The 16,973-nt window shown below is 53.2% G+C and overlaps 1 protein-coding gene across 7 annotated transcripts in view; it reads left to right on the top strand.

Moving 5' to 3' along the window:
• The first annotated feature begins 91 nt into the window (after positions 1–91).
• CYRIB (CYFIP related Rac1 interactor B) overlaps positions 92–16,973 on the top strand; it is a 148,948-nt gene continuing 132,066 nt past the window's right edge. For 2 of the 7 annotated variants that reach the window (XM_058699073.1, XM_058699079.1), the window contains exon 1: positions 236–443. Coding sequence is in view for 2 of the 7 variants with exons in the window: in XM_058699067.1 (XP_058555050.1) it covers positions 14,923–15,076 (154 nt within the window). In the remaining 5 variants the exon portion in view is untranslated. Of the gene's footprint in view, positions 192–235; positions 444–14,907; positions 15,077–16,973 lie in introns of those variants that run through there. The other 5 variants (XM_058699074.1, XM_058699076.1, XM_058699069.1 and 2 more) reach the window with 4 other exon arrangements.

Genomic DNA, 16,973 nt, shown 5'->3' with positions numbered 1-16,973 from the left:
GGGCCCCCCACCCCCACCCCGGCCCCCGCCCCCACCGCGGGTTTTGGGGTGGGGGCCGGCGCGGGGCGGTCCCGGGGCGCCGCGCGCGCTGACGCCGGGCCCCGCGATGCGGCGGGGACGGGGCGCGGGGGGAGGCGGCGTCGGCGAGCGTCCTCCTTTTGTGCGAGCGCCGGCGGCTCGGCTTCTCGAAGGTAAACAGCGTTTCCTCTTCCTCCTCGAGGCGTCTCTTCCTTTTATAGTTATTTCTCGCCTGGCACTCGCCCGGGCCGCCGCTGCTGCTGCTGCTGCTGCTGCCGCCGCGGCGGGGGCCGCTCGCGAACCTGTGGCGGTGACGTGAGACCGGCCAACCCGGAAACGGCGGCGGCGGCGGCACCCGAGGCTCCGAGGCTCCTGCGCTCCAGCGCCCGCGGCCGCGCTCCCCTCGCCGCTCGCCCGGCCGCCAGGTACGTGCCCGGGGCCCCGCCGCGCCGCCGCCCGGGCCGCCCGGCTCGCCCGCGCGCCCCCGGAGCCGCCTGCGCCCGGCGCGGGTGCGGGTGCGGGTGCGGGCGCGGGGCGCGCGCGGCGGGCGCGGGGACGGGGGTGCGGGCCGGGCGCCGCGGCGGCGGGAGAGGGGGAGCCGCAGGGGTGGGGGCGGCGCGGGGGGCCCAGAGGACGCGCCGGGGGCGGGAGGGCGAGGTGCGGGGGGGGGGGGGGAGCGCACGCCGCGGGGCCGCCGCCCGGGTCCACCCAGCTGCGGGGAGCGCGCGGCGGGGCCCCGCGCGGGGAGGGAGGGGGCGCTCGGGGTGGCTGCCCCCCAAGACCCCTCCTGCGCGCCAGGTGAGGGCGCGGGGTCTGGCCCCGGCGCAGCGCAGCCCGCGCCAACTTGCTTGGGGGCTGGAAGGCCAGGCGCTTCGAAGGGAGGAACTGGAGGGGGTGAGCAAAATCTCCATTGGCCTCAAGACTTCCTCCTGGGGTAACCACCCGCCTGTGTTTAAAGAGCACTTCCTCTTTGCCCTTTATCTTTTCATCATCTTTTTTTTTTTTTTTTAAATGGAAGTTCAGTGTTACCGGGTGGGTGCCCTTGCAGCCTGCAGGGCTTTTCCTGGGTCTGTGTTCACACACAGTGAGTCTCGAACCGGTGCGTCCCGTGTTGAGGGTGGGAGGGAGAAGGAACCGGGGACTTCGACCCCCCCTTCCCCAGATGGAACCCTGCGCGTGTGTGTGGGGGGGGTCGCATTTGATTCCCACCCAGCTGCAAGAAATGGAGCCGGTGGGGGGAAGGGGGGGGTTCAGCGGGAAGGAGGATCCGCTGGGGAGTGTCACGTGGACTTTGCACCTATGCTAAATTCCTGGCCCTGCAGCCTCACTAGCTGTGTGACCTTGGGCAAATCGCTCACCCTCTCCGGTCTTAGATGTCTGTCTGTAAAATGGGTGCTTTGAGGAGGGTCTAGAGAAAGTGAGCGTGGACTTCCTGGCCTGGAGGGGGCGCAGTAATGGAAAGTCTCATTGTCAGTCATCTGGCTTCTAATTTCTGCATCCCCCTCTGCCTGGAAGGGGTCCCTGGGCACCTGGGACGCTCTGGGTAGATGTTTGTGAAAGGAAGAGCTGGATCCGTGAATTTTGAGAAGTGAGTGGGTGTGGGTCTACGTTTTGGCTTCCTTGCCCTGTAACATCCATCCCACAATCCCCAGAGAGCCACGTTTTGCCACCTGGGATCTCAGTAATCCATCCCCTCCCCAGGAGGATTATCTCGTGAAAATATTGATTGCTTGTGAAAAGGAGCTTAAACTCTGACTTTGAGCCTCTCCTATTCTTGGAAGAGTGCATTCTGTGGAAATGAAAAGCATCTTTTTGATTGCCACCACCAGATGACTGTCCGACGAGGGGGTGGCCAGGGCTAACAGCTGGGCTGTTGTCCCAGGCTTGGGGGTTCCTGTAAACGGGGAGGAAGCTGGGGAGAGGTGGTTTTTCTCCCTTGGTGGGACATGCAGGAGTGGTCAGCGGGCCTGAGTTTTCTTCCTTGGGGAGGCACGTTGGAATGTGCATTTTCCGGATTTTGCCCAGACTGTTGGCATGGGGAGGGGCAGTGTGTGTGATGAAGGAGGCTAGGGTGAGGTTAATACGCAGGGGTACTTGGAGATGGCCATCAGATAAAGGGCCACTGTGGGTTTCTGCACTTTGGGAGGTTTTTAAAGTAATTTTGTTTTCGCTGTCCCTTCTCCTTTCTCAGCTCCCAAAGGCTTCTGAGCACCTTTCTTAGCATCCTGTGTGTGTGTGTGTGTTTTTTTTTTTTTCCCCCACATCTGGAGGGCGGGAGGTGAGCCTGAGTGCTACTATTGTGACAGGCAAGAGCAGGTGCCTTTATGCAGCAGCCAGCTGTGGTTTGAACACCTGCAGATTCATTTTTAAGCCGTGGAGTGGTTCACGGTTACCTGTGAAGCAGAGGTTTTATTCTTACTTTACAAGACCTAGAGAGAGTGCAGGACTTGGTCTCAGACCCTTAGTAAGTGGTGGATTCAGGATCCTCACCCGCCTTCCATCTGGAACGCGCTCTCGCTCTTTCCTGTGGGCTCGGCTCCCTTCTGAATGGCCTTTGTGTTTCCCTTGGCACCTGGCAGGCTGTCTGGCATATGCTTGGATACACGGTACATGTTTTGTGACAGACGAACAAAAGAGAGATGGTTTCCCTTTGGCTCTTTATGGAGGTACATTCTGTCTCCGCCTCAAGGTCAGTGTGCTGGCCTGTGGGTGACCTTGAGATTGTTCTCTGGCAGTTCTTGATTCCCCATTCTGGAATCCCAGCCTCTGACAGCTTACCTCAGGATCCAGAGACCATGACAGGAGGGACTCTTGAGGGACGCCAGGGCCAAGAGACTGTGGCCTCACGCTCAGCATTGCTGTCCCCTCCTTGTCTGAAGAGACCTCTGTCCTGTGGCTTCAGCAGGCTGGGACTTGGCCGTCTTCGGTGAAACCGTCTTCCAGTGAGCACTGTGGAGGCAGTGTTGTGTCAGTGACACATCAGATTTTAGATGGGTCCACTCTCGCTACGCGCTGGCCGGGCAGCCTTCGAGAGGTCGCTGCACTCCTGGAACCATCTTTTCCGCATGTGTGACCAGGCGAAATCACCTCCGCTCTACCTGCTTCCCCTCCCAGGTGCCTGAGTAGGAGAGCGAGACCCAAATGCACACCTCCACTTTTGCCGCTTACTGCCCACGGGCATGTCCCCACGTTTCAGAGCCTCAGTGGTCTCATTTGTAAAATGGGACCATTTAGCGTGGCGTTGCTTTGCTCGTGCAGGAGTGGGGCGCCCTTAGCTGAGACCCCTGATAAATGGCGGTCCTCATCAGTGGTGACATTCAGCCTTTCCTGAGCTGCAGGATGAGCTTCTCAAAGGCCAGACCCACCTCTCTGTTTTAACCTGACTTGGAGCTTCTCCAGACTAGTATATTGAGGCGGGGAGGGGAACCGGCTGATTTTATTCATTCTCTCCTTCCCTGTCTGGGACAGTTGATAAAAGCTCTATGAGAAAGCATCATCAAGATCATGTTTTGGGGAGCCTGGGTGGCTCAGTCAGTTACGCGTCTGACTTCGGCTCAGGTCATGATCTCACGGTTTGTGGGTTCGAGCCCCACGTCGGGCTCTGTGCTGACGGCTCGGAGCCTGGAGCCCTCTTCGGATTCTGTGTCTCCCTCTCTTTCTGCTCCTCTCCTGCTTCTGCTCGGTTTCTCTCTGTCTCTCAAAAATAAATAAGTGTAAAAAAAAATAAAAAGATCATGTTTTTTGGGGGTGCCTGGGCAGTTCAGCTGATGAAGCATCTGACTCTTGATTTCAGCTCAGGTCATGATCTCACAGTTTGTGAATTTGAGCCCTGAGTCTGGCTGACAGTGCGGAGCCTGCTTGGGATAGTCTCTCTCTCGCTCTCTCTCTCTCTCTCTCTCGCTCTCTCTCTCTCTCCCTCCCTCCCTCCCTCCTTCCCCCTCTCCCCCCTCTCCCTGTCTCTCTTCATGCCCCTTTCCCACTCACACTCGCTCTCTCTCAAAAATAAATAAATAAACTTAAAAGATCATGTCTTTCATCCATTTCTGAGGGCAAAGGTCTTTTTCCCCTCTCATGAAGTTAACTCTTTACGTGTTCATGACATTCACTTCCTATCTCATAACCTTCCCATGAACTCCTTCCAGCTTTCCATCAACCCCGGAGTCCCCCAGATTCTCAGAAGGACAAAGCCCCTGTTGCTTAGGAGTTAAGTCTTTGATGGCCTGAAAAGGGGTGAGTGGCCTCACCAGGTTGAAAGAAAGGTAGGAACTTAGCCAAGGATGCATGAGGTTAAGGGCCATGATATTTGTCCTGTTATGCTTTTCTACTTGTAGAGGTGGGTTGTGGGTATGGCTTTAGGGCTCAGACTACCTGGGTTTGCATGCTGGTTCTGCTGCTTACCAGCTCTGTGACCTTGGGCAAGATTTATCCTCTCTCTCTGGGCCTTCTTCAACTTTCAAATGAGGAGTGGTACACCGCCTGGAAGGGTTGTTGTGGAGATCAAGGAGAACCTTCCAGCACATTGCCTGGCTCATAGGATGTGCTCTGCCAATGTCCCTTCCTTTCCCCCTACCCCGGTTCTTTCCATCCCCCCCCCCCGTCCCGTTGTCCTATCCCTCTCCTAACCAGGCTCTGGTTCCCACTGGTAATTGAGCCTTTGGCTGGTGGCTTCTTCTTAGATTCCAGTTCAAGGTGCCATGCCTTCCGGAACCAGTCGTTGACTGGCTTTCATATGGTCCTTCCGCTGAATGAAGAGATAATCATACCGGAGCTTGTCAAGAGGAGTAAACTGGGGAGTCGTTGAATTTACGTTCTGTCCCATTGATTTTTTTTTTTTTTTTTTTCTTTTCGAAGACTTACTTACTAGTTGCCATCTGCTCTGAGGGAAGGAGACATCATGTTCATAAATATATAAATAATCGAAGTCAACGAGGAGATCTGTTTAAAGAAGTGTGGCTGAGAGTGATTTTAATAAATAAGATAATCTGAAACCATTAGAGGAATTGCAGGGTTTATGAAAAAACTGGAAATGTGTTTTGGAGAAGTTTCTTTTCTTCCCAAGTCAAGTAAGTGTCAAGAGTAGAAAATGAGGGCAGAGCATCTTCTGACCGTGGACACAGGGCCGTGAGGGACGTGAAGGGCCGCCAGTCCGTTTGTCTCTACTGTGGGATGTTGGCAGTGGGGTTGTCACCCATTTATAGGGACTGATGGGTGGGGACGTTGAGGGTAGCCAAATCCACAGAACCAAGGGGAAGGGACCTCAACATTTTTGAGAGGTACTTGAGACTCGGGCGACCAGTGGATAACACATGTCAGGAATCGCCCTGGGGCCTGCACATTTCAGATCCTGCCTGTGGGAGTCAGTGGCAAGCTTCTAGAAGGTTCCTAAAGACACATCTTTTTTTGGTTAGCGTTGGGCTGCGTTTTAGTGAGTCCTGCTAAGGCCCATAAGTTGGAAGGCTTCTAGGTGGTCAATGCGAGGGATGTGGGAGTAGGGGCACGTGAGAGCCGAGGAGCATCTTGGAACAGGGCTTCCCAAACTGGAGTGTTCCCTCAAATCACTTGGAGGTTTCTCTGCAGATTCTGAGTCAGAGGTGGGGGTGGGCAAAGATTCTGGTCCGGGGACCGCACTTGGAGTAGGGAGAATGTGGAAGCCCCCACTCCCGTCGTTCATTCAGGACCCGGAGCTCGTAGATGTGAATCTGAACGTGACACTGAGTGTCGTGGGGCAGCTCGGCAGTGGAAGAGGCAGCCAGGCCCATGATACACACAATTAAAAAGACGGAGGCCTAGAACAGATGACAGTGACAACACAGAGGGCTGGGCAGGCCCAGGAGGCACCGAACAAGCCCCACGAGGCCTAGACCCTCTGAACAGTTGAGGTGGGGAGGGCGGCATTGTGAGCGCAACAGGCCTTCACACGTGGTTGTGGGCTGCAAGGATCGAGCAGGAAGTTCATGCTCAGAGGGTCAGGTTTTAGGCGTCCAGTAGTCTTTTTTTTTTTTTTTTTTTTTAATTTTTTTTTTAATGTTTTTTATTTATTTTTGGGACAGACAGAGACAGAGCATGAACGGGGGAGGGGCAGAGAGAGAGGGAGACACAGAATCGGAAACAGGCTCCAGGCTCCGAGCCATCAGCCCAGAGCCTGACGCGGGGCTCGAACTCACGGACCGCGAGATCGTGACCTGGCTGAAGTCGGACGCTTAACCGACTGCGCCACCCAGGCGCCCCAGGCGTCCAGTAGTCTTAATTTAACACACGAGGGAACTGGAACCCAGAAGGGGAAGCGTCTTGCCCAAGAGACCAAATCAGGCCTGGAACCCGGGTCTTAGCCAGGCCCCTTCACATGGCTGCGTGGTACCTGGGGGCCGACCTCAGCGCAGGGCAGCCCCAGCCCAGGGGATGGTGCTGGCTGGACGTCCTGCCCCAGCTCAGCGGTACCGGTGCTGGTGACCTTTCTGCCACAGGGCACTAAGCCCAACGCAGGAAAAGCGACAAGGTTGAATTCGGGCTCCGTCAGAGGCTGATGGCCCACTTGCCCTTCCCCTGCCAGCACCCTCAGATTTGGGGAGTACAGTGGGGAGCATTCACACAGAGGAGTCAAGGACAGGAGTGCACTTGGGCAGCAAGCAACTTTGCTTGTCTGCTTCAGAGATCCTCCCGTGACCGGCTCTGTGTGGCCACTTGGAGCTCTTTGGGACGTAAACCCAGTGCCTTCTCAGCAGACGCTGCCGCACTGTGGAGCCGGAGGAGCCCCTGCCCAGCGGCCGCGTGACCTTGGGCCAGTCCCTCACCTTGCTGAGCCAGAACGGTCCTGGTCCCTGATGAGGCTGGGCTAGCAGCGCCCGGTGTCCCGGCATCCCGGGTGGCTTGGGGGACTAAACGGTATCAGGTGCGTGAAAGTTGCTAGCCAGCCCCCCGCAGAAACACTCCCTGTAGGTCCACCTCCCGCGGGACGTAGCCCCAGGTGAGTGAGCACTGATTTGTCCAGTGCAGGTTTCCGTCCAGGGCCATGCCCTTGGAGGAGATGGGGGGTATGAATTTGATGGGGGGGGGGGGGCAGGTGTTTCTTTAAGACACCTGCAGACTGCTGGGGTGGCTTCATGCAAAACCAGACGCCGTGGTTGGCCCCTCTGGGGGTCTTCTTTGGCAGGGGGCGCTGGCAGGGTGAAGGACTGTGCACCGGGGGCCAGGTACATCTCCGTTCACAGCCGGCTCCCTAGCTGTGGAGTCTTTCAGATCGCACAGCCTCGTCTGGCATCACGGTGCCTGTTTCACAGCTTGTTGTGGCTCTTACATCAGAAAATGTCTGACTGTGCCTGGCTCAGGGCCCGATGTCTGAGTGGTGCTCCATGATGCAAGTCCGCTGTCCACACAGCCTCCGGGGCTGGGACTCGGGGAGAGGAGCCTGCAGGCTCAGGGAGGCCTTCCCTGCCAGTCTCTGCACCAGCCCCAGCTTTGCTCAAAACCAGAGCTGAAGTAAAATGCAGAAGACAATGTGGAAGTGAAACTCGGCCAATAACATCCTAAAATGTCTGCCCTGCTCCCCTGAACTCTAGTTTTGTGTACTGCCCTGAGTCCCCAAGGCATCAGAGGCCAGCCAGTGTGCACAAGATCACACGGGCTTGTGAATGAAAGTAGAGTGAGGTTTTCCAGTCCTTTCCGAGCACACCTTGGTTGCTGTCAAGCGTTCAGTTCATAATGGAGGAACCACGTCCACCCTTCCATTCAGGGACTATCATTAAGTGAACGCCTACTGTGTGCTAGGCCCTGTGATGGGTCCAGGGGGGGAATACACACTGTGTGTCCCCACTGCCACCCACTCAAGTCTCTAAGGGCCTGTGTGGCTTGAGAAGGAAGGCTTTGTTTCCTTGGGCTAACCCACGCCCAGCCCCCCCGAGGCCTGTCCTTGTCACCCAGGAACTGGAGAAGCTCTCTGGCTAGATTTGGGGACAGGAGAGCAGGGGCAGTCACTTGACGCCAGAGAGGACAGAGCAGTGGGCTGATTGAGCAGGGCAGGAAAGGGGACTGAGGCAGCATTTCCAACCCTTTGTGCAGGCATTTATGGCCCAGGCAGAGGCCTCCCGAATCACACGGCTCCCGTGAGCATGTTGTGGCTTTTGTGATTTTGTTTTGTTTTGTTTTGAAACAATAACCACTTTCCCTGTTGAGCGTGGACGAGTGTGTGTCTGCGTGTTTTATTTCTTTTCTTTTTTTTTTTTTTTTAACGTTTATTTATTTTTGAGACAGAGAGAGACAGAGCATGAATGGGGGAGGGTCAGAGAGAGAGGGAGACACAGAATCTGAAACAGGCTCCAGGCTCCGAGCTGTCAGCACAGAGCCCGATGCAGGGCTCGAACCCACAAACCGTGAGATCGTGACCTGAGCTGAAGTCGGACGCTCAACTGACTGAGCCACCCAGGCGCCCCTGCGTGTTTTATTTCTTATGTTCGTGGGAACTCCGTGAGGCAGGTCATGTTATCCCCATCTGACAGATGAGGAGACAGAAAACTCGGAGGCTGATGGAGAGCAGAGCTAGAATTAAAAGCTGCCTCACCAGCTTCAGCTCCCACCTGCTGTTTTGACTGCCCCTTTCAGGTGAACCTTGAACATAACTCCCCAAATCTGTAAAGTGAGCGGTGTACCTGAGTAGTTTCTGCTGCTGCTCGATGCTGCTGGAAGGGGGTGGGTTTCTAAGGTCAGGGCCGGGGGGAGGGGGGAGGTGGTGTTCATGGTAGGCATCTCGGCCACCAGTGTCACCAGAACCACCTGCTGTGAACAGCCAGCCAAGGAAGGTCAGATTTATAAAGCACTCTTGCAAGGAGATGGAGGACTTGGGCTAATTTGAGTCTTGAGGTTTTTTGGTAAATTCAGTGTGAAACTGACTCACGCTATTAATACCCCTCTTGATGCATTTGGTGTTGGGATTTGCAGCGCATCGCATGGTCTGCAGGCACCCCCACAAGAGAAAGATTTGGCGGGGGGGGGGGATATGGGTTCTGTGGGTTCGTGTGTCAGGGGGGTTGAATTGAAAGGGAAATCTCAGTGTTTGGACAGCGGTCGTTGTAGCCTTGAGAAAGTAAGTGGACACAGTATTAAATGCCTCTGCTTGTTCCTCCCATCCACTTTCAGTATGTGAACTTGCCAGAACATTCTACGCATGTGTTCCCTCTTCCCCAGTATTCTTCCATCTGACATAATCTGGTGTACTTAAGCTTCCAGGGTGGGAGGGCCAAGAATCTACATTCTGAACAAGCCCTCTCCGGTGATTCTGGTGCAGACCCAGTGTGAGAACCCCCAGGTCCTGTAATCTCCTACCCCTGTAACGATCTATTTCTAACTCCGGGGGTGCTGGGGGTGGAGTGGCTGGTGTTCAGATGGAAAGGACGTTGAAGACCACCTTAGTCCCATCCTTCCCAGACCTTTTCAGGCCATGGCTCACCTAGGAAACAGGATTTGTAAGGTGTGGGTTGGGTGGTGGGTAGGAAAAGGGGAAACATCTCACAGCTGGAGGTGACTGACCGCAGGGCCCATCTGCCCAAAGTGCAGAGGAGGTCAACATCTCAACACGGGGCAGCTCTCTCTCGGAATCCCACTTGGGCAGCGCTGATCTTCCTCCAAGGTGGGAGCCTGTTCCGACAGCCAGAGGAGGCCCAGAGAGGTGAGGTGAGTTGCCCAGAGTCACACAGGAGTTTGGGAATCATCTAGGTCACTCTTAGAAAGAAGGAGGGAGCAGGCCAGGGAGGTGAAAGCTTGCTAAGGGCTGTACAGGCAGCTCAGGGCCCAACGCGAGGACAAGTTTTCATGCCCAGACAGCCCGTCCTTGGCAGGCTGGTTATAAAGTCAGGGGCCCTCCCCCCCTCCCCCCCAGGCGTTCTCCAGCCTGGGAGGCCTGGTTTCCTGTTGTGATCGGAGACTGATTTTCTGCTACTACCTCACAGCACATCCCTCGAGCACCCAAGGAGGGCAAACCTTAACACAGCAGAGTTGTCTTAATCGTGACTTTCGGAAGTCCTGATGAAAATGAGGCATGAAGCCTGGTAAAAATGATCTCAGACAGTCTCCTAAATTGGCCCTGAGGGATCGTTTGCATACGGTGCTTTTGTGTACGTGATGCTGTGCAGTAACATGTTGCAGGAAATGTTTCGCATGCACAGTAGTGTATGATGTACCATCAAGTACAGTATCCAAAAATAAAACAAATACAAATTAAATACCACAGGCAAAATATGCTTTTATGTTATTTAAACTCTTTAAAATAAAAATAAAGCGTTTGGCCCTTTGAGTAGAGTTGAATACGGCTGAGCTAAATTAGCACGTGATATACGGTTCCATTTATGTTGTGCTAGATGGGGGACCTCCTCAGAACATGCCGTTGTCCTGACCCAATTGTGGGCTATATATATTACATATATGTATGTGTGATCATTCTAGGGGTCTCTCCTGCTTGAGTGTAATTAACTTTGGAGAGAATTTTTTTGTGTGTCCAGCTGTCCTGTGTGTCGGACCCAGTGGACAGGACGGAGGCAGTCTCTTTGGCCCTAGTGAGGCCTGACTCTTTTTTTTTTTTCTAAATAAAGGCAACATCCCTGGTCACAGCAGCCCCTAGATTTAGGACCTTTGACTGCCATTGATCCCACACATCTCCAGGATGTGGTTGGATGCCCCAAACTGGAGTTGATCTGAAAGGGCTCCTGCATCCATGAGGGACCCCAGCCTTGGGAGATGACCCCACTCCCTGAAGCCCTGCCTCCAAGTGGGACCTTCTCTTTCCCAAGCAGCGTTTCTCAAAGTTTCAGTGGTGAAATGCAGGGGAAGTGTAGAAAAACGACATTTGCATACTTGTGACTTTCCCCTAGACCTCTCGCTTGCAGAAGTAAATGAGGAATAAAGAAGGTATGACCTTTGGAGTGTCCCCACCCCCTCTTCTGCCAGCACCTCCCCTCATGACCAGGAATGTGGTTGGAAAATGCCTCTCTCAGGCAAATTGATCTTTGTCTCCAGACCTTAGACACTTAAAACCGAAAGAGAAGGAACCTGATCTTTCGTTCTCCATCATATTAAGTAGCTGTTGGGGCAGGAGGGAGAGGGTATTTGATTCCACTTTGGAGCTTGTTCTTGTATGTGTTATGGAGCTCCCATTCAACAAGGGGGAGTTGAAAAGCCCCTGAGATTGCCTGTGCTGATGTGCATAGACTGGAATGTTCCATAAGAGCTCAAGGCAGAGAAAACCCAGCAGGTGCCCCTATCCCCACCCCATGATGCCTAGGAGAGGTGTCCCCAGCCCCAGGAAGGAACCTGTGTCTTTTTTCTTGTGGCCAACTGGGTCTTTGTAGGTCTTGTGGCCAACTGGGTCCTACAAAGACCCTTCTGGGAAACTATGGAATTTATGTTAAGAGTCATGAAGATACTTGTAACCTTTGACCCGGTGAACCTACTTCTGGCAAGATATCATAAAGGAACAATTCCAAGTACGGACAGAATGTTGCACAAAGATGGTCAGCTCAGCGCCTTTGACAGTAACAAATTGGAGGTAACCTAAGCATCTGAAATTGATCAAATACTTGAATCGGTCATGCTGTAGCCCCTCAAAAGAGGGCGCAGGAGGCTGGGAGGAAACTGAGAAAAGCAGTCATTTGTAGGAAAAAAGTTTGGAAGGAAATACACACCAAAACGGCATCTGAGGTTGTGGCAGGGGGCTGTGAATGTGGATAAATTTCTTTTCCTTTCTCTTTTATGCATTTTCTGCAATGTGGTTATGAGATTACTTTTGCTGGAAGAAAACCTTCTCCTCTCCCCTCTTCTCTGTTCCTCTCTGATCTCTTTTTTTTTTTCAAAGAAACCGAGAACTCTACTGTTTGCAGGAGAAGAAAGAAAACCAGTGTTTAGATCACTTTATAAATAGTGTACGACAGAAGAGAGCAATGACTAAAACTTAGACCCAGGCGTCCCCGGGGTTAACATACTAACAGCCTTGCCAATAGGACTGGAACACAGCTGGAGAAAGACAGCTAGCGGTTCTTGAATACTAACAGCCACCCAGAGCGGACCCTCCTAGACCCATGGAGAAGGAGTCCCTGTTACCTTTTGATAAGGGAGGTAACCTGAGGTCAGATCATGTGACTTTTCAAGACTCACTGCCAGCCCTCTTGGTTAGCAGGTGATGGGGCGAAGGGCATCTGGGGACTCCCCAAAGCCAGTGACTCTCCTCAAGTCATATGGAAGTTACTTTCAGGGAAGGGTAGGATGAATGACAGCTGCCCATTAAGAACAGCCCAGTGTTTTCTGCGTGGGCGACTCCGAGGCAAAAGTGAGCTCCCGGCTCAGGTGGAGGGAGCTGTGGTCTCCGCGGGAGGTCGGCGAGCTTCTGTGCACCCGCACTTGGGTGCCCCCCCTCCTCCGCCTGTGCATCCAGAGAGGGGGGTGCCCTTGATCTCTTAGGAGAAGGACCGCTCTTCAGAACCTGCTGCTTGCGCCCTGTGGCGGCTTCCAGCGGGCAGGGAAAGGATGCGTCAGCCCTTCTGAGAAACCCGTTAAAGGGCAGCCCAAGGCACCTCGGCGGGGGGCTGAGCGCAAACCGCTTAGGGGACTGCAGATTTCCAGACAGTCTCTGTGGTATTTAAGACGCCGTTTTCTCTCAAGTTCTGTGTCTGCCATGCAGCCCACTTGTCATCCCTGCCTGGGATGGAGAGGTTTTTGGAGAGGTTCTGGTTAAACTCCTCAGCCACTTTTTTTAAGGAAGGCACAGAGCATCCAAAGGTGCCTGGTGCACAGGTGCCACGTGTATGCTTGATGGATCAAGGTATGAACTAATTTTCTGCCTCGGGCGGAAAATGGGAAGTGTTTTTAAGCATTCATTTAAAACCCCAGGATTCATAATCTTGATGTACGTGTGTATTTGTTTCTGTGTTTAGATACGAAGGGAGACACGGTTGAGGCTCTCACATTGACATTTATTGAGTGTCCAGAACATTCCTCGTTTTCTCCATTCCCTTTGCCCTCTGTTCTCCTGTCGGGCACGTGAGCTGTGCTCCCCAGCCCCTTCCAGAAGAACGGGTATGTGGGGCAGGCAGGTGTGCTGCTTTGGGTGAGTGAAGGAAGAACAGAACGGAAGCTCCAGCTACTTGCTGGTCTGGGCCCCGGCTTCCCCAGCTGAGTCACACCTGTTCCTCTCGCTGCAGTTTCAAGGGTCAGAGGAAAAAAGTGAAGGACCAGAGATCAGAGTGAAAAGCTGGCAAAGGCGCCTGTCACCCAACTAACCCCGTCAGCGCCTGGTGGGGGAGACGGAGTTGAGCTCAGCAAATGGGAGCTGCCGGCCCTGGGGGTATGTTGAGCTAGTTTGGTGAAAGGTGGAGCCCCGGAGAAAGGTTGAAGCCTATGGCAGGCCCAAGGGTGCACTTCCCTGGGGACATGGGTTTCAGGGGCCCCCGAGGGGGCCGCTGCTGGGCACACAGGCTATGCCACTGCCACGAGCTGCCACTCGGCTTCTCCCAGCCTCCCACCCTTCGCCCATGGAGCGGTAGAACACTCCTTACTCAAGAGTGAGTTGGGTGATATGTCTGTCACCTCCCCACGTCCCTGTCCTAATGACCATTTACCGTAGGAGCACAGTCACCTTGCACCCTTCCAGAGCGCTGTGTCTGCTTTCTGGGGGCGGAGGGGGGTCATTTTCTACGTCTGCCCTGCTCTCTCCTCTCCCTTCTTCCTTCCCTGTCCCCCCTCCCCATCCCCCCTCTGCCTTCCTGCACCCCTTTCTCAGAGCATGGGACAATTCCTCCGTTAGACTGAATAATTGAGAGCTAACTCTAGGAACAGACGTCTATGAATAGATGTGCTGGAAGAAAGCATTTTTGCCAAGTTTGAGCTGAGCTGAGTATTGTCAGCACTGAATTAAAGATGAGCTTCCTGGCTCTCTCTTCTACTTAGCATTGACCAAACACTATGTCTTGAATCTTAAGGAAAAAAAAAAAAAAAGAAGGAAGAGAAAAAAGTCAGGGATTTATATGACAGCAAGTAAAGTCTAATCACAACACTTCCCATACGTACGGAGTTTTGTATATGCTGTGGCCTTGTTGCACTAAACATCGCTGAGCCCTAAGACTAGGCCTCTTTCTTTTTCTTTTTTTAAATTTTTTTTAATGTTTATTTATTTTTGACAAAGACAGAGCATGAGCGAGGGAGGGGCAGAGAGCGAGGGAGACATAGAATCCGAAGCGGGCTCCAGGCTCGCAGCTGTCAGCACAGAGCCCGACGTGGGGCTCGAACTCACAGACCGTGAGATCATGACCTGAGCCAAAGTCGGACGCTCAACTGACTGAGCCACCCAGGTGCCCCTGGGCCTCTTTCTGTTTAAGGTCCACAGGTCAGGCCCATAGTGTCTGGCTCCAAGCGTGTCTGCAGAACGAGTGCATACTTTTTTCAGAAAATTGAAGCCCAGAGAGGTTGAGTGATCTGTCCAAGGCTGCACGGCTGGTCAGGACCAGAGGTGGAACTTAATTTCTCGGCCCTGGCTACTCTTAAACTCCACTTGGTGGTCTCCTCACACATGCTCTTCAGGACGACAGGGAATCCAGAAAGTCAGAGACACAGCTCAGCTAAAGGAAAGAGTTTTACTGAGGCCTCGGCCCTCCTTTAGTCCGATGGCTGGTATTCCTTCACCCTCAAAATTAGCCTGCTCTCTTGGTGGCCACATACACTGCCCTCCTCTCTCCGTTCCCTCCCCCGCTTGTGTATTTAAGCATCTTCTCATTTGTGTGACTCTCTCTGGGTTTCCTCTGAAGCTCCTGGAAGCTACCCGGGTCCATGTTGTGGAGCGAGTGAGAAGTCAGGAGGGCAGCCGTGGCTTCTCTGGAGCTGAGCGAAGGAAGACGTTGGTCCTCCACGAGTGGGCACTGTCCTCTCTGTTAGATGGTCCCCACGTTGGGTCTTCTCTGGACCAACCACTCTGTCTCGTTCCACGCTTTCCCTTTTCTCATCTGTGGAAATGGTGTTTTGTTCAGCAAACGCATCCAGAGCCCCTGTTGTGTGCTGGGTACAGTACTGTGGGCTCTGGTCCCTCATGGTAAGTGCTGCCCTGTCCCCTCAGCCAGCTCCGCGCCCTGTCTTACTTGGGTCCCTGTGCCTTCTTAGCCTGTAACTTCAGGAGGTTTTCCAGAAGGCTGTGCTCCCGATAGACTCCATGGGGAAGCCCTCTGCCCCTCTCCCCACTCCATTTTTGGGTCCAGTGAGTGAAAACCCTGTCCTCACTGTTGTCTGTCTGTTCTTTCTTTCTTTCTTTCTTTCTTTCTTTCTTTCTTTCTTTCTTTCTTTCTTTCTTTCTTTCTTTCTTTCTTTCTTTTTAACTTTTTTTTTTTAATGTTTATTTATTTTTGAGACAGAGAGAGACAGAGCATGAACGGGGGAGGGGCAGAGAGAGAGGGAGACACAGAATCGGAAGCAGGCTCCAGGCTCTGAGCCATCAGCCCAGAGCCCGACGCGGGGCTCAAACTCACGGACCGCAAGATCGTGACCTGAGCCGAAGTCGGACGCCCAACCGACTGAGCCACCCAGGCACCTCTTTCTCTTTCTTTCTTTCTTTCTTTCTTTCTTTCTTTCTTTCTTTCTTTCTTTCTTTCTTTCTTTCTTTCTTTCTTTCTTTCTTTCTTTCTTTTTCCTTTCCTTTTTCCTTCCTTCTCTTTCTTTTTTTTCTTTCCTTCCTTCTCTTTCTTTCCTTTCGTCCTTCCCTCTTCCTCTTCCCGCTCCTCCTCCTCCTGCCTCCTCCTCCTCCTCCTGCCTCCTCCTCCTCCTCCTGCCTCCTCCTCCTGCCTCCTCCTCCTCCTCCTCCTCCTCCTCTTCCTCTTCCTCTTCCTCTTCCTCTTCCTCTTCCTCTTCCCATCCATTTTCCCGCCCACTTTCAGCAAGCATTCATGAGACATGAACTATGTGCCAGGGTTTGGGGCAGGTGCCCCAGGACAGAGATTAGCAGGATGTAGGCAGTGCTCACAGAGTCCGGGACTGTAGGAGGGGATGGACATAAAAACAAATCATTGCATTAATATGCAAAGTGTTAAAGTCCTCAACATTTTAAAACTCGGAAAATGACGATACACATTGTTTAGGGGGTATAAGCATATGTGTTAACAGTAAAAAGAGGGGCGCCTGGGTCACTCAGTCAGATAAGCGTCTAACTTTTGGTTTCGGCTCAGGTCATGACCTCACAGTTTCGTGGGTTCGAGCCCCGCCTCGGGCTCTGTGCTGGCGGTGCAGAGCCTGCTTGGGATTCTCTCTCTGTCTGTCTCTCTCTCTCTCTGCCCCTCCCCTGCTCATGCTCTCTGTCTCTCTCTCAAAATAAATATATAAACTTAAAAAAAAAAAAAAGTAAAAAGAAATGCATGGCAGTGATAAATGCTCAGTTCAGGAGAGTGCTTACCTCTGGGGAACTGGGGAGATAAATATGATTGGGGGAGTGTGGTGCTAGGGGACTTTGTATTCGTTATATTTTATTCCTCAAGCTGGATGGTGGGTACAAGAGAAGGTTTGATGATTCTTTATGTATTTTTTGTGTGTATGTTAAATATTGCACTGTGAAACTTTTTTAAAGTTTATTTATTTATTTTGAGAGAAAGCGTATGTGGGGAAGGGGCGGAGAGAGAGAGGGAGAGAATCTGAAGCAGGCTCTGCACTCTCAACAGTTTGAGCCTGACAGGGGGCTCGAACTCAAGAACCACGAGATCATGACCTGAGCTGAAATCAAGAGTTCGGCCGCTTAACTGACTGAGCCACCCGGTGCCCCATACACAGTAAAACTTTGACAATAGAATTGTAAGCAAGAGGTTATTTGGAGACGCTAGCCTATGAGGGATTCTAGCCAGATACAGAAGTTTCTCCTGTCTGTACATCTGGCCAAGCACAGGGCTCGGCCAAGCTTACACTCTCAGGATGTGTTGTTGATGTGAACCCTGCCTGGAGGGGCTGGGAAA

The sequence above is a fragment of the Neofelis nebulosa genome, chromosome 14 (genome assembly GCF_028018385.1).
Source record: "Neofelis nebulosa isolate mNeoNeb1 chromosome 14, mNeoNeb1.pri, whole genome shotgun sequence".
In the NCBI taxonomy this organism is placed as follows: domain Eukaryota; kingdom Metazoa; phylum Chordata; class Mammalia; order Carnivora; family Felidae; genus Neofelis; species Neofelis nebulosa.
The sequence above is the reverse complement of the archived record's forward strand: the minus strand, read 5'-3'. Positions and strand labels throughout refer to the sequence as shown.